This window comes from Coenobita brevimanus, chromosome 42 (assembly GCF_032717465.1).
Source record: "Coenobita brevimanus isolate Jiangsu-jjx chromosome 42, ASM3271746v2, whole genome shotgun sequence".
Classification (NCBI taxonomy): Eukaryota; Metazoa; Arthropoda; class Malacostraca; order Decapoda; family Coenobitidae; genus Coenobita; species Coenobita brevimanus.
Genome location: NC_136995.1, coordinates 12,868,958 through 12,894,080, shown reverse-complemented (window position 1 = coordinate 12,894,080; position 25,123 = coordinate 12,868,958). Strand labels below are relative to the sequence as shown.

General features: G+C 40.9%; 2 protein-coding genes across 2 annotated transcripts in view; one reads left to right on the top strand and one right to left on the bottom strand.

Annotated features, from left to right (window-relative positions):
* The window catches only part of LOC145397612 (hepatocyte nuclear factor 4-gamma-like), a 28,471-nt gene extending 20,434 nt beyond the window's left edge, over nucleotides 1–8,037 (top strand). The window contains exons 7-9 of the mRNA XM_080270652.1: nucleotides 2,459–2,578; nucleotides 7,153–7,389; nucleotides 7,655–8,037. Coding sequence (XP_080126778.1) covers nucleotides 2,459–2,578; nucleotides 7,153–7,389; nucleotides 7,655–8,037 — 740 coding nt within the window. The remainder of the gene's footprint in view (nucleotides 1–2,458; nucleotides 2,579–7,152; nucleotides 7,390–7,654) is intronic.
* Nucleotides 8,038–17,384: 9,347 nt separating this feature from the next.
* LOC145397611 (uncharacterized) overlaps nucleotides 17,385–25,123 on the bottom strand; it is a 31,720-nt gene continuing 23,981 nt past the window's right edge. Inside the window, exons 14-17 of the mRNA XM_080270651.1 lie at nucleotides 23,564–23,665; nucleotides 23,158–23,292; nucleotides 20,440–20,491; nucleotides 17,385–17,533 (exon numbers count right to left, since the gene is read on the bottom strand). Of these exons, the coding sequence (XP_080126777.1) occupies nucleotides 17,385–17,533; nucleotides 20,440–20,491; nucleotides 23,158–23,292; nucleotides 23,564–23,665 (438 nt within the window). The remainder of the gene's footprint in view (nucleotides 17,534–20,439; nucleotides 20,492–23,157; nucleotides 23,293–23,563; nucleotides 23,666–25,123) is intronic.

Below are 25,123 nucleotides of genomic sequence, written 5' to 3'. Positions count from 1 at the left end.
GATAGATATTTTTATGCATGTGTCAGGTGAAGGTACATTGTCCAAGATGGCTAAAATAAGAGATTTGGGTAAATTTTGGGGTTTCCTTCACATCAGCCAGATAACAATGGTTCTAATGGAAAATTGAGCTATTCAAATTGCATGGCAGTTTCCACAAACACATTAGCTGGTAGACTGATAGTGGAAAAGGATGAAAATGTGAGCAGATGGACAGAACAATTTAAGGAACTATTAAAAATAGAGAATGAAAGTAATGCAAGTATAAGTGGCTGGGGAATGGCTGGGAGAATGAGGGAGGTGAGAAGGGAGGAAGAGATCAGTAGGATGGAAGTAGTGGAAGCAATGAAGGAAGTCAAAATGGGAAAAACCCCAGGAATTGATGTAATGTGTGGTATATGATGAAGCATAGGGGAGAGATAGGAGAAGAATGGATATGGAAGATGTGCAGATTGGCCTGAGAAGAAAGGCAGAGTCCCTCAGGATTGGAAGTCAGGTATAATTATTCCCCTGTACAATGGAAAAGGAAAAAAAAAAAAGTGTGTGGTAATCATAGGGGCATTTGTCTTCTTAGTGTAATAAGGAAAGCATGTTCTAAGGATACTTACTGAAAGAGTTAGAGATATAACTGAAGAATTAGTTAGAGAAGAACAGGGAGGTTTTAGGATAGGAAGGAGTTGTATAGATCACACATTCATCCTTAGGTCTAATAGTGGAAAATTTCTAGAGAAGAGAAAGAAGTTGTATGCAGCCTTCATGGATTTGGAGAAAGCATATGGCAGAGTGGATAGACAAGGAATGTGGAAACTATTAAGAATACATGGAGTAAACGGAAAGTTGTTGAATGCCATGAGGAGTATGTATGAGGGTGCTAAGGGTGCAATGCATATGGATAGTGAACTGAGTGAATTTTTCTACCTGAATGTTGGACTGACACAGGGATGTGTCATGTCTCCATGGTTGTTCAGTCTGTATATGGATGGGGTAATAAGAGATACAAGGTAGGGCAGTGGGGGTTGGAGTCCCCGTAATGAGAGAGGGCAGCGTTTGGAAACTTCCTGTACTCGTCTGCAGATGATACTGTAGTGTTCAGTGAAGACAATGGGGAACTGCAAGGCTTGGTGAGTGAGTTTGGGGGAGTGTGTAAGAAATGGAATCTAAAGGTGAATGTAGGGAAGAGTAAAGTTATGGTCTTCGAGAAAAATGAAGTCACTGAATGTACAAGGAGGTTGGATGAGGAGGAAATGGAAAATGTGAGTTCATTTACGTACTTGGGTAGTGTGATGAGCAGGGATGGAAATTTGGAGGATGAAGTGCTTGAAAGGGTACAACATGGAGGAAAGGTTGCTGGTGCTCTGAAAGCAGTGATAAGAAACAGTAAAGTGAGCATAGAAGTAAAAAAAGTTGCTGCATGGTAGTGTTGTGATACCAGCTCTAATGTATGGATGTGAAGCTTGGACCTTGTTGGAAAAATGCAAGGCAGGAGTGAGAGCAGTGGAAATGAGTTATATGAGAGGAGCATGTGGAGTTACATGGAGAGACAGACTGACAAATGAAGATGTGAAGGAGCATTGTGGTGTGGATGTGGATGTGACAGAAAGTATCAGGAGAAATACACTGAGGTCGTTTGGTCATGTGAGGAGGATGGAGAGTGAGAGACTAAAGAGGAGAGTGTATGTGACTGAGGTGGAGGGAGGGAGAGGGGGAGGGGGAAGGGGGAGGCTGAGGATGAGATGGAGGGATGGAATGGAAAGGTAAAGTAAACTCTCAATTATCCAGCATAATTCATCCAAGTCCTACGCCGGATATTGTAAAATGTTGGATATTGCATAGTACCACCCATCGGTCCAATATTCGGCACTGAGCCGGAAATTGCGTTATTCTCTGTCTCATATTTCTATCCTAAAAACTTCCCCACAAGTAAGAGATGAAAATTAAGCATAAAATACAATGAAGTCATGATAAAATACAGTAATACAGCACCGGCTGGCTACCATTTACAAGCTGGTTGATGCACCTCGATGCTGGATATTGAACAGAACTGCCAGTTACATTCCGTTTCGGCACCGGATAATGCATTAATAAAGCCAAGCCAGAAGCACCGGATATTGGGGAGACAGATAACTGAGAGTTTACTGTATATCAGAGGCGACGATGTGAGCTGGGGTGAGGGTAGTGAAATGACGGGGGACATGGCGACATGGAGGTGATCTGTTTGTGGTCACTCCCTACGGGATTAGGGCATCTGGTAATACTGTAGATAGATACAGCAGACAGCTTAACTGCACAAAATGAGGGCCTAGAGTATGTGTATTTTTTGCTCATTTCTAGATCCTAACCATCCTTCTGGTAGCATGGTAAGATGGATGATGATAATGACAATGACGATGATGGTAACTATGATTATGATATTTTCCTCCTTAGCCAAATTCTTTTATATCAGTTTCTCCCCTTTCCCCAGAGGCAGAGATCAGCAGGATAGGTCGGAGAATCATGGATGAGTTAATTCAGCCACTACGAGGGGTTCAACTGGACGACCATGAGTATGCATGCGTTAAGGCCATCGTTTTCTTTGACCCCAGTAAGTTTTCTACATCCTAAGCTACACTGGGGACTATATTCCACCTTACACTTCACCTCCTATACCTCTCACCTTCCTCTGCAGGCTAGTAATGTATTCCTATGTTGCAACAGACTTGGTATGTTCTTCTGCCCATAGATACAAAATTTCACTCAATTATTTTCACCTTTGCTTCCCTCTACTGCCTAATATAATTATGGTCAGCGACTTGGTAGTTTTGTCTGCCCAAAGATGCTTCTCTTTGACATCCTGCATCAAGAAGGAACGCAACAGACACACTCTAAGAATGAAATTCTCTGGGATAGTAGGTGAACTTTGGATTTAACTGTACACTTAACAGAGCACTTGTAAAGGGCAAAGTCCCTGTAACTGTAACAGTCCATATGAAATCCACTGCGGAACCTGACTTTCCTCTCAAAGGAAGAACAAGAGGCATAATATTATTTCCCATGTTAGGGAAGTACAAATGGGAAAAAGGTGTTTGTTGTGCTAGTGATGCACGTGAAAGCTGTGTTGGGAATGGCAATATTTGTGTGTGTCAGTCAGTACATGGCATCAGTATGTACCAACAGGGTGCAACCATATGTGAGTGCTGGGTAAGCTTGTATATGGAAGGGTATACTACCAATATCCACATTCAATACTCGGGCAGCTGGGAGCGCCCATGAGTTCACACTATCTCCCCCGCAATGCAGAACCTCTACTTATCAAAATTCATTTATCCCGAGAACTACTACTCTCTGGAATTCTCTCTCTTTTTTTTTTTTTTTTTATGTGTCCGACTCTGGGCATAGGCTTCACAGCCGGTTATCAAGGCCCAGCAGTCCTCCTACATACCATACACCTTTACATGTCACCACTTCGGCGCTAACACCCACCGTCCATATTGAATACATGCTAGGGATATCTCATGCAGGACTGGTGTATTGGTATTAGCGGGGGTATTTTTACGACATGTCGGCGGGTCTTCTGGTAGATCAGTAAAGCCCGATTTAATGAAATTCAAATCCTTAAACTGTTCCCTGCCCCAGCCGGGATTCGTACCTGGGTCCGTCAGGACTGCAGGCCACCTCTCTACCAATTAGTTGTTTCCCACAAATATTTGATCCACTTCAGTTTAAGTCCAGTTGTTATGGGTATTTTATGAATGGAGGATGCCTTTAGGCACATGGACTTATTTTTTTTCCCCTTTGTTTTTCTTTCCTCCATTCACTATCAATTAAAAAAAAAAAAATTGCCACAGACAGGAATATGAGCCTTAAATATGGAGCACATGCAAAATGTGAAACTAAAATGCTACCACTGCACTACCACAGTGCTCCTACCAACAGTAAATCCATTATCAATGTTAAGCAAAAGCATGTAGCAGTATGAATGGTAATCATTCACTCATTATCTAATCCAGTGTTGCCCAACGAGGAGCACAGAAGTCCGGGGCTCGACAAGCTGGTCCTGACATTTAAGATGAGTGACCAGCCTCTCATCCCTGAGTGGCATTACGTGAGTAATAAACCCCAACCACCCCTTGGATATAAATCTGCACCAGCTCAATCCGATTGGAGCACCATAATTACCCACTAAACAACCAGGTGCCATTATTTGGTTATATTGTTACCACTCAGCATAGTAAATGGTTTCCTGGTGCACAGGAAACCACTTGGCTTGTCACTCAGTGTAGAAGGACCCAAAGACAAAAGGAAGGGAAAGAGGGAATGAAAGAAAGACAGATGAGGAAGGAAAGAAAGAATGAAAGAGGAGAGGAAAGGACAGGTACCTGACAGCAGCAATACATCGATTGAGTGGATGGTAATAAACAAGTCCACGAGTACCGATTCTCAAGGGAAACTGCCACCGTATCACAGAATAGAGTTGTGGAGCAGTCAGACAGATGGTGAGGTGCACATTTACTCGAAGCTGTATGTACTAGTTTACACTGACCTACATAATATGTATTGAGATCAAGAGCTCTAGAATAAGTATGTCCATAAGCATGTGGTGGAGGAAAGGACTGCTAATCATATGACTGCAGGAACAAATCCAACTAAGAGCCAGAGTACAGCATAAAGATACTGAACTATGTTAAATAATATCATTATTCTTCCCTTAGACCCACAGAGATGTCGTAACATCCCACTAACACCATCACACCAGTCCTGAATGAGAGTCCCATTGTATCTTAGTATGTCTCATCCCACCAAAATACTCAACAATATACACCCCAGCCTCATGCATCTAATAAACAACATCTTAGATTCATCTAACCTGCACTGCTCCAATCCAGTCAGCAGGGATCTATGTGATGTGGATCTAGTCCTGGTAAAACTATCATACAGCACAACACCCAATAAACTAACATATCCCTCAACCAACATAAAACATACTAAACTCTCGTGACTGATTTCTTGCTAACTACGGATTGTTTAAACTTTGGAATGATCCCTTGTATCAAAGGCATTAATGAAGGCTGTACTAAACCCCTCCAACTCAAGAACTCCCTTCTAAGCTGAATAATCGAGACACACTAAGAAATGAAATAACAGTGACATCCTCAGCCTTCATCTAACTAAAATGTGCTGCTCCTATTTAAACATTATAGGGCTGTGTGATGACGATCGAGTCAAACAACCGCACTACCAGGTACAATTAACAAACAGTATAACACTCAATCCTCCCTAAACTAACACACAACAATAGGCCAACCAGACTTGTGAAAAAAGTTTTCCTTTATTCCTGCAGCCCTAGCAGTGCATTTGAAGACCTGGATGTAACCTACAATGGGTTGCATTCAAGTGGAAGAAACTTACAAAAGTTGACTGTCTAAATGACCCTCATGCAGACTGTGCACAAATCTAAGCATTCCTCTTCTTCTACCCTAACTTTAACCAATACACAACTGTCACAACACCCAACTCTTATCTATCATGTGGCACTCCCATCTAGTCATCAGGGGTCTGTGTAACCTGGATCAAGTTAAACAACTGCATTATCAGTTAAAATTAACATGCTGCTGAACACTCGAACCTCATAACTATCACGCAACAAACAAGTATACCTGATCCACCATACTTCAAAGTTTTTGTCCCTTTTATAGTTTCTATTATAGCCTGTAACTCAACAGCAGAATATGCCAATACTATGACTACTCCCCTTCCATACCATAGCACTTTGTGGCTTGCACCATACTCTATTGTTATCTTTTAAATGCATTCAGCATCCAAGATTGATGCTGCAATTCTAGTCAGACTAAAGTGGTCAGAGTTTAACCTGTGGTAACAAGTGCTCCTTTGGGATTTTATTACCCCCCCCCAAGGGTGCTTTTACACATCAAAACACTGATTTGCTCCAATCTCATTTTTTGTATTACAAAATGAAAGAGTACATTAAACTGGGTTCAGAAATTTATTACGCTGGCTCTTGAAAGTCCTCTAGCACTAGCAGAACGGGCCTCTCGAGAGGCCTGTAGCAGAGGACAAGCCAACAGAATGTAATATAAACACCTCATTGAAGACATGCCTATACTAAGCTGACAACATTTCGTTTTATACCTGAAAAAGTTTGTATAAAGCGAAATGTTATCAACTTAATAAAGCCTTGTCTTCAATACGGTGTTTATATAACAGGCCTGTAGCACTTGACAGGCTAAACACACAGTACCCTAAACTTGTCTAATTAATATATGATGCCACTATTTAGTCATCACAGCTCTACGTAGATCGGGTTAAACAACTATGTTATTAGGTACAAATTACATACAATACAGTACATTTCATTATGTTATTTTGTGCTCCCATCCAGTCATCAGGGTCTCTGTGATGTGGAACGCATCAAACACTTGCACTAACAGGTACAACTAATATACAACAATACATCCTACACCCTCATTAAATTCAGATAATGCCCATGCAACTCTTATTAACTCATGGCACTCCTGTTTAGTCATCAAAGGTCTCTGTGATGTAGATCTAGTCAAATATGTTTGCTATCAGGTACAAATAAACAGTGTTCACTTGGTTATCATGCATAATTGGTACCGTGCATGGCGAGTGATAACAGATTTCACTACGATGAAAGCACAGAACCTATGGGATTCATCCTAACTGGTACCAGGCATCCCAAGTGCATGTCCAAATTCAGACTAACTAAATACACACACACGGTAATAATCTGTTACACACACGCACGCATGTTTAGGTTAATTGAAAGTGATGAAAAGGAAGAAACACTTACCAGACAGACCTGAAATGAGCTTAAGGTAAGGGGTTCCGAGTCTACTGGGTGGAGAGTTAGTGGTCTCTACCACCTGGGATTAACTCCCAGAGTAAAGCCTCATCTCTGAATCCCTCAAAGCCATCAGAAACTACAAACACTGCAACATCATTCTTGACAAACTAACTCAGGTGCGAGATAACTATGTCTTTTTGCTAAAAAAAAAAAGTGCGATAATGGCAGAAATGAAGATTTTCGAGCAGTGATAACAAAAACCACTATAACCAAGGGATCCCTCTACAATACAACAAATCTCACATACAATATTTCACTAAATCCTTACCTTAATATTTTGTGGTCTCATCCAGTCATCAGGGGTCTGCGTGATGTGGAACGAGTCAAACAACTGCGCTATCAGGTACAGCTTCTCCTTGAGGATTACATCAATGACCGTCAGTTTGAGTCCCGTGGCAGGTTCGGAGAGATTCTGTTAACCCTCCCGGCACTGCAGTCCATCACCTGGCAAATGATAGAGCAGATACAGTTTGCTAAGCTGTTTGGAGTGGCCAGGGTAGACAACCTTCTGCAGGAGATGCTGCTGGGGGGTGAGTACTTTCTCTACATGTCTTGAAGAGGGAGGGGGAGGGAGACTGCAGGGGATGTTGCAGTGAGAGGGGGTGTCCTGAGTGTGACAGAGAGAGAGAGAGAGAGAGAGAGACATATGTACTGTATGACTATGCAAAGTGTGTATATTTACATTTATGCATACAAAACTGAGTAAAAAACTATCTATAAGAAATTTATTAATATGCTGTACAGGAATATACTCTTTCAACCTCCGTCTTACCATGTTCCATCTTCCCCTCACAGGTGCAACTAGTGAGGCAATCAATGGTATGTCAGGGGGTGGATCTGGTGAGGGTGGTGGAGGTGGAGGGTATGGTGGAGGGGATGGAGGTATAGGTATGGGTGTGCCTGCCCCTCCCCCTGGTGGTGTGGGGCTACCTATACCCCTGGGGGCGGCAACAGCAGCTGCGGGAGGCTTGGCTATGGGGATGTGTGGCAGCACAGGGGAGGGGACAGTGGACATCCCAGCCCCTCCTACACTTCCCAACTCTTCCTCCTCTTCCCCCTCCTTCTCCTACCCCCCCAGCGAAAGCAATGGACAACTTGGAGTCATCACAAGAGAGGCAGGCAAAGACCTTGAGCGCACCTTTAAGCAAGAGGTCACAGACTCAAATTATGACCTCTGACTTTCAGAGCCAATGAATAACCTATGAGCTCTCCTGTCACCCTTGTCACCTCTCAAGCATGAGCTCCACCTGCTACAAATGACATATGACCTCTTTTCTTAACCATCATTCCAAATCTAAACACCCAGTGATGCCTAACTCTAACCACCTTTAACATATAACCCATGACCTACATTCTCACTCCTCAAACAGAACCCCTACCTTTAAAAAAATTACATATAACCTCTCTTCTTATCCTTCATTCCAATTCCAAAAGCCTAGTTATGACTAACTATTGTATTCAACCTAACCCTACATCTTCCTAACTCCTTACTGAAACTTTAACTACTAAATGATACAACCTACAACCACCTACCCAAGACCTTAGGCTTTCACTTCCAACAAATAACCAACAACCTATCTTCTTGGCCCTTGTTACAACTCTAACCTCTTAACTGTGACTAGTTATCAACCTACTATCCATACTTCCACTATTTATAAAATATTACCATGTCACTACAAACCCTAACCAACCATGACTTCTACCTCAAACTTACAATTACATTAACTACCAATTACAACTCCTAACGCTCATTTCAATTTGAACTACCAGTGAACTACCGGGTATTACCAACAAATTACTGGTATATGGATTCTACCTCCAACTAATAAATACTACCAATCACTATAACTCCTGAACCCCTGTTCCAGCTTAAACCACCTGTAACCTGTTCCCAACCAATTACAGAACTTCAACCTCTAACCACTGACCTACTGCTTCCCACTATGCATCCTAAATCCTCACTGCAACCCCAACCATCCAACAATTATCTCACTAACACCTATGACAGTGCCCTGCCTCTCAACCACTAACCTATGAGTACAGTACAGTCTCAAGCCTTCTCAGCTCTAATGCTTCTATTTCCATAGAATAAGAAAACCTATCCTGTGAATTTGAGGCAACCAACACCAATGAAAGTTATCTGTGGACAAATATTTATCTGTTGGCTACTGTGCATGCACAAGAGTGAGTTTCAAAGTTAATGGACAAAGAGGCAGGAGACAAAGCAGGAGATTACTGTACTGTCTATAATGCAACATGCTGGGGAGGGATGCCTTCACATGGTGGCACACATATAACCACATAATTCTGATGACTGGTTATCCAAACATCTCTCAACTCCCTATCTCTCAAAAGGAGGATGGTCAACTGCAGAAGGGTAGCTTAAATCAGACACCCACTGGTTATAGTAAAAACTAAACCACCTAACTATGATGACATATGTTTGGATAGTCAATCCTCATGGTTTTTTTTTTTTTTTTTTTTTTTTTTTCTTTCAATGCTTAATCAATAAGAAAAACCACACCTATCAAATTTTCCCTAAAAAACTGATTTGCCAATTTGCCCAACATATGGTAACAATTATGACAAAAAACCTGTATCATTCCAAAACACATTCCTAACCTGAGGACTTCTGTAGGTCTTACTTTAACTCCTTATGTTCAATAACATAGTAAACATATGATGATTCACTTGCACAATCAGCTAAGATTTTAGAACCTTTTCCGACGTATGATTGCATTTTCACGTCTACATGCATTACGATGCCCAATATCTTGCTATACAACAGATGTTCTTGCTTATACTGCTACAAGAATAAATTTGTTCCAAGATCGTTTTCCAAAAATGCATCACACCCACGAAATGAGGACATGGTGTACATTAATTTATTCTTAGAACCTCCAGATGATTCTGTTATGCTTTAGAGGGGCCATTAATAGTAACAGGGCTAAGAACAGCCTCCATTAACCTCTTGACAAACTGCTTTCTCTCCCACGCTGAACAAAACTGTTGGAAGGTAGCAAGACTAAAACAAAACCACAACAATGGACTTAAAGAATAAAGTCCGGGATGTGTTCCCAAATGTCACAACTTTCCATACAGCTGGTACTGCAAACTGGGGGCAACTGGCAAATCAGCTTTACAGGTATTGACAGAACTACTAGATAATGCAAAACCTTCCAGATATCCAAGGTGGTAAGCGGTGACAATCATCCACTCACTTGATGTAGTGCTGCCTACTTCTTCCTTCACCTTCATCATTCTTTTTCAGTGTCTGCCTTCCTCTCTTCCTTCTTCTCCCACCCTTCTTTTCACTTTTTATTACTCTTCTTTCCCTATACAGTACTTCTACACTGTGTGACAAGCTAATGGTTTACACCACTGGGTGGAAACCATTTTACCAAATACTTGTAATAGAGTGATGTTAACTGGTTGGAGGGACTCAAATGCAGCATCCACCTGGGAACCAAACCTCCACACCTTTCCCTGTGCCAAACTGAGGAGAGTGTCCACCATAAGGGAATATTGGTTCACTGCACAGGATGGCCCTGCAGGAGCTGCTTGCCTGCGGTAGATGGGTCTGCTCAGCCAGAATGACCAAGGTTACTCAACAACAAACTAATACCTGTACTATCAGAGCCAAAGCCTATACTGTGCAAATAAGTGGGATTTACGAGTAATTCAGTACTAACTCCCACAATACCCTCAAACTTCCCCCCAAAAAAGCACAATATCCTACAAAATCTTGATAAATTAATGTTAAACATGGATATAAATTATGAAAACATTTACTGTACAGTATCTGAACGTTCAACAACACTGGTCAGGAATCTTGTCAATTTTTCCTGTGTGGTTGTGGTGAAAAGATTATTACATCTCCTCCCTGATACAGATAATGATGCGACAGACAATGTACATATAGATTTTAAGAAGTCTACTGTATATCCATGGTTCAAAGTGAAATAACAAAGATGTGCTATGGAAAGGCTATTCAGAGGCAAATTTCATTTTTTGCCACTGCACTACAGAAAATTACAGTACGTGGAAAAGGTTGAAAATCTCCACCAAATTAAAGTGGACAGAATATAACTACCTCGTGTGGTTAAGGGGAACAAGGGGGTATTCTTGACAAGCAGAAGGTGGTAATACAGAGGTGATTCAATTAATATAAACCTCTTCATTACAGGACACTTCATATATACCAGACAGCCAGCATACGCTAATACATCAAGCCAAAATCACATGGTAGGAAACAATCAAATCATCCATTGTGACTGTAGTGAAGAGTTAAATGCTTGTATGAGGCTCTACACTGGATGTCTAATTTATCTGTAAGCATTCTGTTATTCTTGTGTGGCAAAAGTTTTTAGGTACTTTATGCCATTACTTATGTATAAAGGCGAAAACAGGGATGCTTATGCATATCTGAAAAGTCACTGCTGCCCATACCATCCTACAGCCCATAGAAGTGTTTACATTTTTTACATTACTCTGTACTGCCCTTCTGTGCTTGTGGTTACTGTAGGAGGCACTTTAAGTTCCAAAACTTGTGTTAATGTAAAACGTCCCAAAGGTAGGTTCAAGTTCAGCTACAACAGTATAGTAGTACTGTACAACACTTAGATATTACAACCCTAAAACTCAAAGTTAGGTTCGGATAGGGGATATATTTCAACTGTTAGACACTGCCATTTGAAGTCAGGTTAATGCACATACTTTGTGTTGGATTATGTTATATTAAGTTTGAGTGTTATGTCATATGGCCATATTACTCAAGGTGGGTGTGAGAAGTTATGGGCAATCCTTTAATTTATGAGTCAATCTTAAAACATCTGTGAGGACAGGAGAGACTATATTCAATTTTACTAACAACCAAGCCGAGGTAAAATTTCTATTAGATTGGGGCATGTGCTTCAATTATGGTATTATACCAAACACTAGGAGTTAGCCTTGCTCTGTGATTTCAGGCTTAATATATCTGACTGCTTTACCTGAACCAACAGGCTAAAGGCTACATACACAATCCATACACAAACATTCTGTTTACTCAACTATGCTCTAAATTTTTATGTTGTACACTAATGATCAGGTAGTAAGGTTCACAGAGAAGTCAACTCTATAGTAACAAATAAAAGTTTTTAGTTTTATTTCTTACTTTCCTCAGCTAACTAACAAAGACAGGCTTGGTACATTTCTCCAGTCACAGATTATTCTCACTGAAACGAAACAACAGGGAGGACTGATGGACGTATACTCTGAGGTTAAGTACATGAAGTGCAATGGTAGGCAATTTCTGTCCCCACTGGATCTTGGTATCCTACTGGCCTATATGAAGTTCCTAATTATTAACTTTTCTTGTGAGTGTGTGTGTTCTTGTTCGGTGTTTGAATGTATTATGTGGATAAAGATACTTTATTTCTATAAATGAAATTTGTGTTCATTTTTTATAAAATACAAATGCATATACCTGTGATCTATATTTTTTCTTTGGCTGTTCCTCTCAGTTGCATCTGTTGTACTGTATTTCATATTCAGGCCAATATCTATATATAGATAGATAGATAGACAGACAGATAATTAGATAGATCTATATATATATCTATAACTATATATAGACAGACAGATAGATAAATGGATAGATATATTTATGTATGTATGTTTCTATCTATATACAGTATATATATATATATATATATATATATATATATATATATATATATATATATATATATATACACAGTATATGTAATTACAGGTATACACAAAATATTTCAAAATACAAGATAATCAATCATTTCTCAGGCCTCAATAAAGCAAAAGAAGACTGAGTCAACCAAGATTTTTCCACATGAAAAAGGATACAAAGTACAAGATTTCTCTTAATAGTTTTCTGTTCCATGAATAAAGAGCAATTTTAGCAAATTTGGTTAGGCTGACATCATGAAGTGCTATGGAAAGGATGTAGAGCAATAGCAGTCTCATTCTTCCACTGACCTGAGAGATATAAACTACTGTACAAAAGGATGAAAATCTGGACCAAGTTAAGAGTAAAAATGGCATAAAGTAAAAAGAGCAGTGTTTAAGTATCGTCACAATTAATACCATACATTAACTCATGGCCATTAACCCCTTCACCCTAGATGTCTTATTCCTGTAGCTACCAAACAATTTTATTAAGTAGTTGCACCCTAGCAGTGAAGGAGTTAATGAAAATTGTACTTAACTCCCCCAGTGTCTCCTCTACACTGCATATGTTCATCTGAGGGGGGAGGGGTGCACAGGTTTAATAGCACAAAACCTTTCTTGTAGAGACTGACCTGAGAATCCCTGTGATGGCTGGCATATTGTGGCACTGTTGCAACACAGTATACAATGCAGGTGTTAAGTTACGTGTGGATGCCAAGATGCCTTGTGGTGCTAAGCATGCAGCTACTCCTGTCACCAATGACTGAGGGCATCACCACCACAAACTTCAAAATTCCTGGATTACTGCTGACACCAGGTGGATGGCCCACTGGGAAAGGAAAGAAATACAGCTTAAGTTACTCATAAGGCAGTTAGAATACATACCCGGCACCTAACTTGCTAGTCTCTCAGAAAATACACATTTTGAATGTAAAATTTTTCATGAACAGCAGAGGAATCTATAGTTTCTGTAACTAGAGCACGAGGAAGAGGTTAACAGAGAACAGTGGAAAAGATGCATGTGCAGTTGAGACAAAAGTCCAACTACAGCTGAGTTGATGGAAACTGAGGGAAATAAGTAATTCAGATAATAAATAATTGGGATAACAAGCTTCCTTTCCTTCTTTCTTTCCTCTTTCTTCTGCCTATGGGTGACTCTACTCCGAGTGACAAGCCAAATGGTTTTCTGTACACCGAGAAACCATATACTATGCTGGGAGGTAATCATTCAACCAAATTATGGCGCCTGGTGGTTCAGTGGGTAATTAAGGTGCTCCAATCGGACTGAGTTTTTGTAGGTTTATATCCAAGGGATGGAAGGGGTTCAGTGCTCACATAATGCCACTCAGGGATGAGTGAGGCTGGTCACTCATCTTAAATGTCAGGACCAACTTGCCTAGCCCTGGGTTCCTATGCTCCTCATGGGGTGACACAGGATTGGATGATGGATGGATGGATGGGATAATAATTACTCCAAAATACCTTACATAAACATAAAAATGGAAGCAGCCATTGCCTGGATAACTGATGATCAATAAAAACACATAACAAATTACACTTTGTTCTGGTACACCTGTAGATAAATGCCAGAGCTGCTGTGTACAGTACTTATATTTGGTGTTGGAGAGGGATGCTTCATGTGGTAGCACCAATATGGGTGGGTGGCTCCACTGCCAAGTTATACAAATACAGCATCCCTCAATCCCCTTCCAATACCCCGAAAAAGAATAGTGGACTGCCATAGGAGGGTAACCAGCTCACAATCCACCAAGGTCACATTTAGACGAGCCTGGGGTTGCAACTATCACTCCTGACATTCTGTACTGGCAATAATTATCCTGATCCCTGTATTTTAAGAAAAACTAGTTCATAGAAAAAAAAAATTCTCTGTATACTAATGCATATCTTCCTTTAAGTAGTCAATATTCCAACTTCCAGTCAAAACAGCAATTCAATGAAATTTTCCCCTTTTCCCTTTTTTCTTCTCACCAGGTGAGATTCTTCAAGCCAGGGTGTAGTATCTGTGGTGGCTCTAGCCCCAGAATCATCTGAATGTGAACCCAATGGACTGCTGGCTGAACCACCCCTCTCCTACAGTCCATCATCATCCTCTTGGGGGATAAGGAGGAAAGTGAGGGACCTTTGTATGACCAGACAGTGAAGCTGCCTGGTTATATCTGTGCCAACATGGGAAGATGTCCCTCTCCTGCACTAGCCCAGGATGTGATGGAAAAGAACAGCTAAGACAGAGATAAGGGCCACTCCAAGGGACCTGGCAGCCCTCCAGCAAAATCCCTCACACAGCAGCTCTGGGAATTAAGAGGTTAAACAGATGGGGCCATGAAACACTCCAGCCAGCATGGACCACCAAAGTCACTGATAATATATTTTTTATGCAACACTTTTATTAAATGCAAATTTAAGGAATTATCACACTATAATGTATTGTATCATACAGTTAATAAAGGCTCCAACATGATTACATGGGTCAGGTTTGGTCACCTAATGGCAGCTCTCCACACTGTTCATCTCTGGCAGCCTCCCTATTCTGCCCTTTATCCTTGAGGTCACACACTATGACCACATCCTTGGTCTTTTATTATCTGCCTCTCACAACCCTACCCCCAGCATTCACATGTCTCATCTCCCGCACCCAATTGTCATCTTTTATCTTCTCAACACATCCAAACCATCTCATTCCACCCCTCGTCACAACACCAATACATTCCAGTCCCATCCTTCCACTCTTCACTCATAATCCTAACCCCCAGGCTTCCCATCCTTATCATAAATCTCCTTTTCTATGGATGCATGTATCAATGAAAACATAGTAGGATGATTCATGTACATAACATTTTAATGTGGAAGAAGTACGGATCTACATTTATGATATGCAAACCACATTATTGTAATATACAAGTCTATCTATCTATCTCTCTATCTATAGCCCGACGCCCTAATCCCGCAAAGGGTGGCCACAGACAAGTGCAACACAAAATGATGGGACAGGACACTGCCTCACTTTATTATGCTATTCATTATGTGCTTGAAAATGTAATCAAGACCATATACTATAATGTATAGACAAACACGACCATTTAGTGTTTACTTATAATGGAAATTAACAGTACCGTGAATGTTACTTCCACCCATACTTTATACTGGAAGCTGTTACCTGCTTTTTAGGCCAAGAGCAGTGGGTTGCCAGTGAGCCAATGTGCAAAGTACTGTACTGGCAGGACACTTGTACTTCCCAAGGGCCACCAATATACCCTTCACTCAACTCAACAAAGACCCACTGCCTTTGTATTTGCTGAGTTGCCTTCAGAAATTAACTACAACAGTATAGTGTTGAACTATTACAGTTATTTATGGCTTCGTCGATCTTTGGTACCACAGTTAGGGGCCTTCACAATCAAATTAACTGGAGATACTGATGAAAAGCTACAGAATATTTGGTAACAGCATATTAAATCAGATAAGAGATGATGGCCTTTGAAAATACATGCTCAACTTGTAGAGATGGCAATCATAAGGAATATTTCTTATCTCTTCTGTTTCATCCATCTTTTCTAGATTGATTCCAAACTCTTTGTTTCAGTAATACAGTAACTGGTTCCAGAGGAGTGAGGCAGTCTTAAAATTTGCAAACACAATGCTCCATTTGAGGCAACAACACCAGCATCAGAGCAAAGTTCATTTGCCTATGACATGCATTTCCACTGTGCAACTCACCAGTGACTCAATGGGCAGATGGTCATGTCCATGAAATTATCATAACACAAAATGCAGGTCCAAAACAGCCTAAATATGGCACTATCAATTATTGCACAACCACATTTGCACAATGCAAAGCACATGTCTGTGCAAACGGCCAATGTGCACCTCCTCCTCTGTCACACTGAACCTAATTACCATCACAGTTCACCGTAAGTACAAGAAGTGTGCTTACACAATGATCAATGTGTTGGTGTGCTTTTACAGTCGGTATGAGGAAGGCAGGTTTGGGGGGTCATTATGGATGATGCATGGAAGTTGGGACAAAATTAACATTTTTCCATGGGGTCTCTCATTTCTGTAAAACAATGCTTGGTGGGGAACATAATGTCAATTTACAAGCTAATGCAATGCACGCTAGTTTATTATAAACTCAATAAACGTTTTACTGAACTAGGTGGTCCCATTATACAAGCATCAGCACCTCAAGGGACTGGTGATAAGAAAATGGACAACTGAGACCCAAATTCAGTGATGCAAGCATGAAAGTTTGATGTTGTGAGAAAATGATTAGGCATGAGTTGAAAATTCAACTAGCCTGACATTTCCCATCACAGACCCAGCAGTGCAACGAAATGCCAAATCAGCAGTCATTCGCCGAGTTGGCACCAAATCAGCACTTGTAACAGGAAAATACAGCATCATCATTTTTATCACCATAACTAATTACCTGAAATCCAAAAAAAAAAAAAAAAAAAAAAAAAAATGTACTTTAAAAAAAAAAAAAAAAATTCTGAGTGAAAACATGCTAAAGTTAGCAGGTACTTTCCCTTACGTCAACATGCCCTGACAGACTATGTGACATAAATACTGATTTAAAGTGCAAATTAATGTATTTGTGTGTTAACCCCTAGGCTGCGGCAGGCTGAGCTACGTCGTGCCCTGGTCCTGCTACTTTAGGCAAAAATCGGTCATTTTTCAACTCACTTTTGTTTATAATTTGAGATGAAAAATAAAAGAAAAAGCACATGCACCAGAAGTCAACACCTTTCTACTTCCCCATAAGTGTGTCTGTGAAGAGCTAGAGCCTTTTATGGCGTCATGGGAACAGGTTGAAGAGAGGTCATTTTTGGCTGTTTTTTCGGGTCACTGAGTCCATGGCTGCCTTGGCACTCACCCCACGCATTCGCCACCAACCCGGCGGTGCTGGATGACTCAGAAAACCACTGTGTGGCAACTCTGTGCTTGGGAGGGATGATATGTACCGCATTCCTGCCAAAAGCAAAGGCACTAACTTTGAAATCAAAGGGCGCCTTCTGAGAGGTCTGTAGCAGGCTATCGATAGGTCCGCCTCAGAGGTTCTTAGCAGCCAATGGGTTAAATCAATATTTATACAAACGTCTGTCATGGAGAGTTGTGCTACTGGCGAAACATTTCTGCTAACTTTAGTTTTCGCTCTGCATCCGGATTTCTTATTGTTAAATTAAACAACACTTTTACTGGATATCAGATACCGTAATTAGGTGTGTATGGACATATATGGTGATAAAATTATAATTTCCAATTAAAAGTGCCCATTCAGTAAATGATGGCCAATTTGGTATTTCATCGCACCCCAGACTCAGCACTGGTGGAGACTTAGAGGTGACTCGACCATAGAGCTCGTATTACTTTACAAGCTTATGTACATTAGTCATGCTATTTCCTCCATTTATTTGTTTTCATAACCAAAATTATGTATTGTTATAGGGTATCCGGTAGCAGCTACAGTAAACCCTTGGTATACCGAACCCTCCTTTAGCAAATTTCGGTTTTAACGACCACCTTGAGCTGGCCAAATGTTACGTTTATTCAATGAATTGTGTTCGGTAAAAGAATATGTATGGGAAACACCAACCAGCATGGCGTCCCTACACACCTGTGTTCCTCTGCATACTACAGAACACCATAGCAGTTTCTGGATGACCAGCATCGTAAGAGGAGCCATAAATAGTACATTTATTAAGAAAAAGAGTCATTTAGAACTAGCAATACGTCAATGTGCATGACTTTACGGCTGAACGACACCCTATATTTAACACTTTGGCAAAAGCCGCGATGCCTGGGAAATTACCAAACAGCATGATGCTCGGCTTTAACATCAAGGGTCTGGTACCAATTAGTTCGTTATATCGAGGGCGTACTGTATTATAGGCATGTATATACGGTGTTTGTAATCTTTATTCTTCTGAAAATATCCTGGACCTGGGTTGGAGGGGGTCAGTTAACCTAACCCTATTTTTCCCATAAGTTATGTACTCCTTTACAAGAGTTTTCGCTATCCAAGCAGTCCTCCATTATATAATCCATTCATATAATGGGCCCTACCTGTACTTAAACCTATCCTTGCATTGACAAACTACAAGGGACAGTAGGAGATAAAAAGCATGCCAAAGCAATTACCCTACTAGACGTCAGAAACAAAAACATTAAAACCTGGAATCTGACTGCCAAAACAATTCCCACTCACGACAAACAAGACAATTCTGGCATATTTGGTACAATGCCAAAGCTAAGGTTGAAGGATGCTAAGGTTGGCTCCAGGGAGTACTTTGTTTAGGCTTTGAGGATGCCATGGCCTTATCTGAAGGATACCAAGCTTTAAAGTTTGCAAGTTAGATCTGTGGTGTGCTAAGGTTAGGCTTGAAGGATTTTATTTCCCAGCAAAAAATCTAACATTTTATGGCGAAAAAAAAAAAAAAAAAAAAAAAATGGTCAGAAGTCAGGTTAATAGTTAACTGTGAATCCGAGACAACAACGGGTCCTGGAGGAATTCAAACGGAAGCGTGTGAGGTTTACAACTTGCTACCTGAAAACGAACAAGTGATAAAGACTAAATTATTCGGGACAAATCAAACAGGTGTGGGTCCCACTCAGTCATCAAGTGTGGGCTAGTCAGTCATGATGTACTGCAACACCTCCATTGTTCAGGCAATAATTCCCTCGGACTGAAGACACTTGACAATTTTCTTCCCAACATTCTTGGCACAAACTACAGTACAATCACCGTATATATCTCCATGACAAGGAAGGCGCTACAAAACCACCCGCCAGGATTCCCTTTATCCCCCCCCCCCCCAAAAAAAAAAAAAAAAAAAAAAAACTTCCGACCCCGTCTACCTATGCCCTACCGCATTCCCAAGCACTCTATCTACCTCTCGTAGCAAAGCGCACAAGCCATGGGCGAGGTTTTCTCTTGTACAGGATAAAATTAACTGCGGCGTCGGCAAAAGGTAGGGACGGACGCCACGAAACGCTTGGTCGCAAAAAGGTGGGGAGAGACGCCACGAGACGCTTAGCCGCCGAAAGGTGCGGACAGACGCCACGAGACGTTTAGCCGCGAAGCTCCTCTCGGGATCATATGGCGTTTCATTATTCAGCCAATATCTTGCGATACAAGGCCACTGCATCATCCAGATTACCAGTTACCTTCCCTAGGTACTCATTTCACCGACCAACCCATGTAACGCCCGATGCCCGCACCAGCATCAGCGTTGTGAATTTCTCGATATGAAACCTCCACTTTTTTTCATCAAACCGCAGTTCTTTTGCCATGCTGGATGTTTTCTAGTTAGTGGTGAAGTTTTGTTTAGCGACGTTACCACCATCGAACATTCAAACACTAAAGAGTAAAGAACTTCAACGCAGCGCCGCCGACTGCCACCACGCCGCATCTTACGTCTTCTTTGCTATCGAGTCCAGCCCGAGACACGACTCTTTCACCTCTGTGATCTCAGACTCCAGAAACTTCTAGCACCTCTTTCTTGAATAATGCAATTCGATAATCAGATTGACTGAATATTTATTATGTAAAATTATACAGTACAGAGTACTTACACAACAAAAGGTGGTGGGTCTTACACCTTCAGCAAATAGTTATATAAATACGTGGGTGTAGTAACACGCCGTTTGGCAAGTATGAGCTATAGTATGTACTATATAATGTAGATGAATTTATGATACATTACATACAGGAATGAGAATTAGCATCACAGGAGTGTACAAGTACAGCATGGCAGCATTTGCCACAGTCTAAGATGATGACTTTGCACGGCGTATGGGGTCGGCAAGTGATGCCCAAAACACCCACCAACACAACACCACTCCCTCCCTCCTGTGTAATTACACAAAAAACTCACCTGGGGGCAGCTTGTGTTGTGAAGACGGCTCAGTCTGTTGGTGTGGGCGTGACTGTGGCAAAATGTATACATGATGCAAGTTCGAAACGGATAACACTGAGCCGTCCCCACAACACACTAGAAATCACGCAACTGAGTGGAGATGCTGAGAAGGAAGGAAGAGGACTTTTATCAGACTCGTTAATATCTATAATCATTTTGCTCTTGGTCAAAAAATGTCATCTCTCCATTTTGAATGTTGAGGTGTATCAACAGATTATCACCAGAATATGATGCTAGTCACGATGAAGTGCTCTGCAAAGGACGAAGAGACATAGCATTGTTTTCTGCCAATGAAGCGAAATAAGCTGTAAAAAGACGAAAGTCTGGGCCAAGGCAAGGCGAAAAGATTCAAGAATTACGACTTCCGTAGCTAATGTGGGATGGTATAGTCCTTTCACCTTAACCTGGCAGATTTTCATCCTTTTACAGTTTACTTCCCGCCGTTCAATTACATGAAAAGGTAACGTACTACGGCTGCCAACCCCCCCCCCCCCCCGCCCCGTGCTGCCTAAAGCACCAGTTACCTTTTTCCATTACTCTCTCTCTCTTGTGGATCTGAGTAACATTACCACATATTTACCAGTTATTATTTGGATTAATGTGTCTATTACATCATCCTCAGTATTATTATCATTATTACTATTATTATTACTACTACGTTTATTATTATTACTATTACTACTGCTACTACTACTAATTATTATTACAACAACAACTACTACTACTACCTCTACTACTACTAATTATCATCATCATCATTTTATATATCATTGTCAATAATATCATTTTTATAATTATTTTTATGGCCATCATTATCTGGGTCATCACCACCTTTACTACTGACCTGTCATTATCACCACCACCATCATCAACCCCCATCCCAACCACCATCATCATCATCCACACGTCTTCCCCCACTTAAGGATAGGATGAGGTAGAGTCTAGTAACAAAACCATAAATATATAAATAATGAATAACTTGGAGGTACAAAATAAAACACTGCATACAGTATTTATTTTCACTCACACTGTACTTCTAATACAAAAATACCATGCACTTTATTTTGAAACGCTGAGAAAATTTTGAAATATTGTACTGTCTTACATGCAATATATCCGTTATCTCTGTGTCATCTTAAGGACTAGAGGCTTGGCAATCTAGGTCAGTACCTCGTGGGTTAAGTACACTTCTAAACACCTCTTCTTCAGCGACTTATTTATGGATTTGGCGGGTTAATATCGATTTGTACGTTATTTATGAAGAGTATGGTGATATTGGGAGGATTTATGTAATGCAGAAGAGGACTAGTGTAATAAATAAAATAAATCGCTTAAGAAAAGGTGTTAGGGAAATTCCTCTACCGACGAGAATTTGGACCTTACTGTTAATTATTAGAGTAAGTCATCAGCCTGAACTAGTATTATTATCATTATTATTATTATTAGACCTTACCAAACGGAAACAACTTAAATCCTGTTGCATGGACTTGTCACATAAATATATAGGTTAAGGAAACTCCCTAACACCTCTTCCTTAGCGATTTATGCTTAGATATGGCTGGTTGGTATTTTTTTGTACATTATTTATGGTGAGTATGGAAGTGATGGAGGGATTTCTGTGACAGGACAGTAAGATACAATAGGCAAAATAAATCACTTAGGAAAAGATGTTAGGGGGCTTCTTTAATCCACGAGAATACCGGCCATTGTCACTAGGGTTTCATCACTATCATCATCATCGGTACACCTATCATCGTCCCTAGTTACATCTAAAGTACTACTGAAACTTTATCTAGCATTAGTAAGGCCACATTTAGACTACGCAGTACAGTTTTGGTGTCCTTACTATAGAATGGATATTAATTCGTTAGAAAATGTACAGAGAAGAATGACAAAAATGATACATGACGTCCGGAACCTGTCATATGAAGACAGACTGAAAAGACTAAGTCTGCATTCGCTAGAGAGGCGTAGAATAAGGGAAGACTTAATTGAGGTGTTTAAGTGGATGAAGGGTATAAATAAGGGAGATATTAGCAAGGTACTTAGAGTGAGCACACAGGATAGAACCACAAATAATGGTTTCAAACTAAGAAAATTCCGTTTCAGTAAGGAAATAGGTAGAAATTGGTTTGGTAATAGAGTAGTAGACGAATGGAATAAGCTACCTAGTAAAGTAGTTGCTGCCTCTTCCAGTGAGAGTTTCAAGCATAGGCTAGATAAGCATATGACTAATAAGGGGTGGACATAGAAAAAAGAAAATCTTATAACCAATACTAATTCATAATTTTTCCTTTTCAGGTTACACTGTGATAGTCTCTATTCTCCTTTCACACTTTCCTGTAAAATGTCCAGCCAGTTTTTCTATATTGCGTGGTGTTCTTTCTGACTTTTTCCTCCCGGCTTCGGCTGGAGGGTTTGGAGGGCGGGGGAGAGCCTTCTTCTTTGCTATCTTTATCTCATTCTAGTAGTTCAGTTTCTCTTCTAGGAGCTGCCTAGCATGGGCCAACCGGCCTACTGCAGTTATCCTCTCTTCTTAAGTTCTTATTCCTATTATCATTACCATCAATCATTACCATTAATTATTCTAGCAAAATAATCATAATAATAATCATCATCACCACCATCATCACACTATTTACAGCAGTGTGTGGATCTGAAGGGGTGGTGGAGTGCGAGTGATGGAGTAGTGGTGGTGGAGGTGGAGTTGGGAAGTGTTAGGCCTGTTAGAATGGTGGCGATCTCCTCCATCATCTCCCTCACTCCTCCACCCGTCGCTGCACTCACCTCCCTCACCACACAGCCCTCGCTCTGTTAGTGGTTGTTAGTGTTAGTTGTTAGGATTAGAAACTACGGATCTTACTTGTTAGTGTCTTGTGTTTATTATTATTCTTACTACAAACTATTACCACTACTACTACTACTATGATTATTATTATTATTATTATTATCTATTTTAAAAACTTCTGCTACTACTGCAACAACTACAGGTATTACAACTCCTACTACTACTATTGTTCCTCTTCTTCCTCCTCCTACTAGCCTACTACTACTACTACTACAACTACTACTGGTAACTCACTTCAGCCATCCTGAGAGCCGTGGTATGGTCGACCTGCCTACACTCCTCAAGATCCATCTTGTTGCCAGCCACCACCACCAGCACGTCCTCTGACCCAGCCTCCTGATGGGGGCAAGTCAGGTCAAGTCAGGTCGGGTTGGGGGGGTCGGGGGGTGGGATGGAGGGGGGATGGGGTGGGGGGTGTGAGGTGAGGTGAGGTTATATTATATCAGATTAAGTTAGGTTAGGTTAATTTTGTCTGGGTTTGGTTTAGTTTCGTTCCATAGGTTAGGTTGTCAATGTCACACTTGATATGTACTGCCCAATGTACAGGTAAGAGTAAGCAACCGAATATTTCGTGCTGAGCTATCTGTGAGTCAGGCTGGGGCCAGCAGACCTCTCGCAAATTCTGCTACAGAGGAAGTTCTATCTGTAAACAGTGTAGGGGTGACACTGGGCAACACACAAAGGAAACTCTCTACCCGTGCCTTGAAAGACTGTATGAGAGAGAGATCAACTACACTCTGTGGCCGTAACAACATCTAAGCTCCCAATAAAATATCCAGTAGTAATGTACAGAGTCTTTAAGATCAACCTGAAGTCCTGATGGTATATCTACGGCCCTACATTGCACACCAATGCTATTCTCTCCTCCACTTTCCCTCACACTGACAGCAGTTTTACGTCTGTGAAAAATGGCTTGCTTAGCTTCTATTTGTTTCCTAGTCATGTGTGTTGTCTTTGAGCAAAAAATTAAACCAGAGCCACAGTACTTCTTCGCGACTTGTATCATTCTACAGCTATTTCATTATTACACCACAACAGTTAGGATGGATGGATGTCAATTTAAGGCCTAGTTAAAGTGAAAAGATTATATTGGAAAAACGAACTAGAATGATGAATTAGCAAAGACAGATTATATGTTCACGTCTGACGCAACTGGACCACTCCCATAACTTCAATACTAAACTGTACTTGCATGGAACCCCATAAGCTTTACTCGTACTTTGATGCTGAAATGAGTCTCCTAGGTTAATGGTCAAATCCACCCTACAATCCCACTAGACCTGACCATTATCCACAACCGAGTCTCCTTGGTTTCTAGTCAAATCAACCCTCCAATCCCACTACACCTGACCATTAACCACAACTGAGTCTCCTTGGTTTCTAGTCAAATCAACCCCCCCCAATCCCACTACACCTGACCATTAACTACTAATGAGTCTCCTTGGTTTCTAGTCAAATCAACCCTACAATCTCACTACACCGGACCATTAACCACAACTGAGTCTCCTTGGTTTCTAGTCAATCAACCCTCCAATCCCACTACACCTGACCATTATCCACAACTGAGTCTCCTTGGTTTCTAGTCAAATCAACCCTACAATCTCACTACACCTGACCATTAACCACCACCGAGTCTCCTTGGTTTCTAGTCAAATCCATCCTCCAATCCCACTACACCTGACCATTAACCATCAATGAGTCTCCTTGATTTCTAGTCAAATCCATCCTTCAATCCCACTACACCTGACCATTAACAACTGAGTCTCCTTGGTTTCCAGTCAAATCAACCCTCCA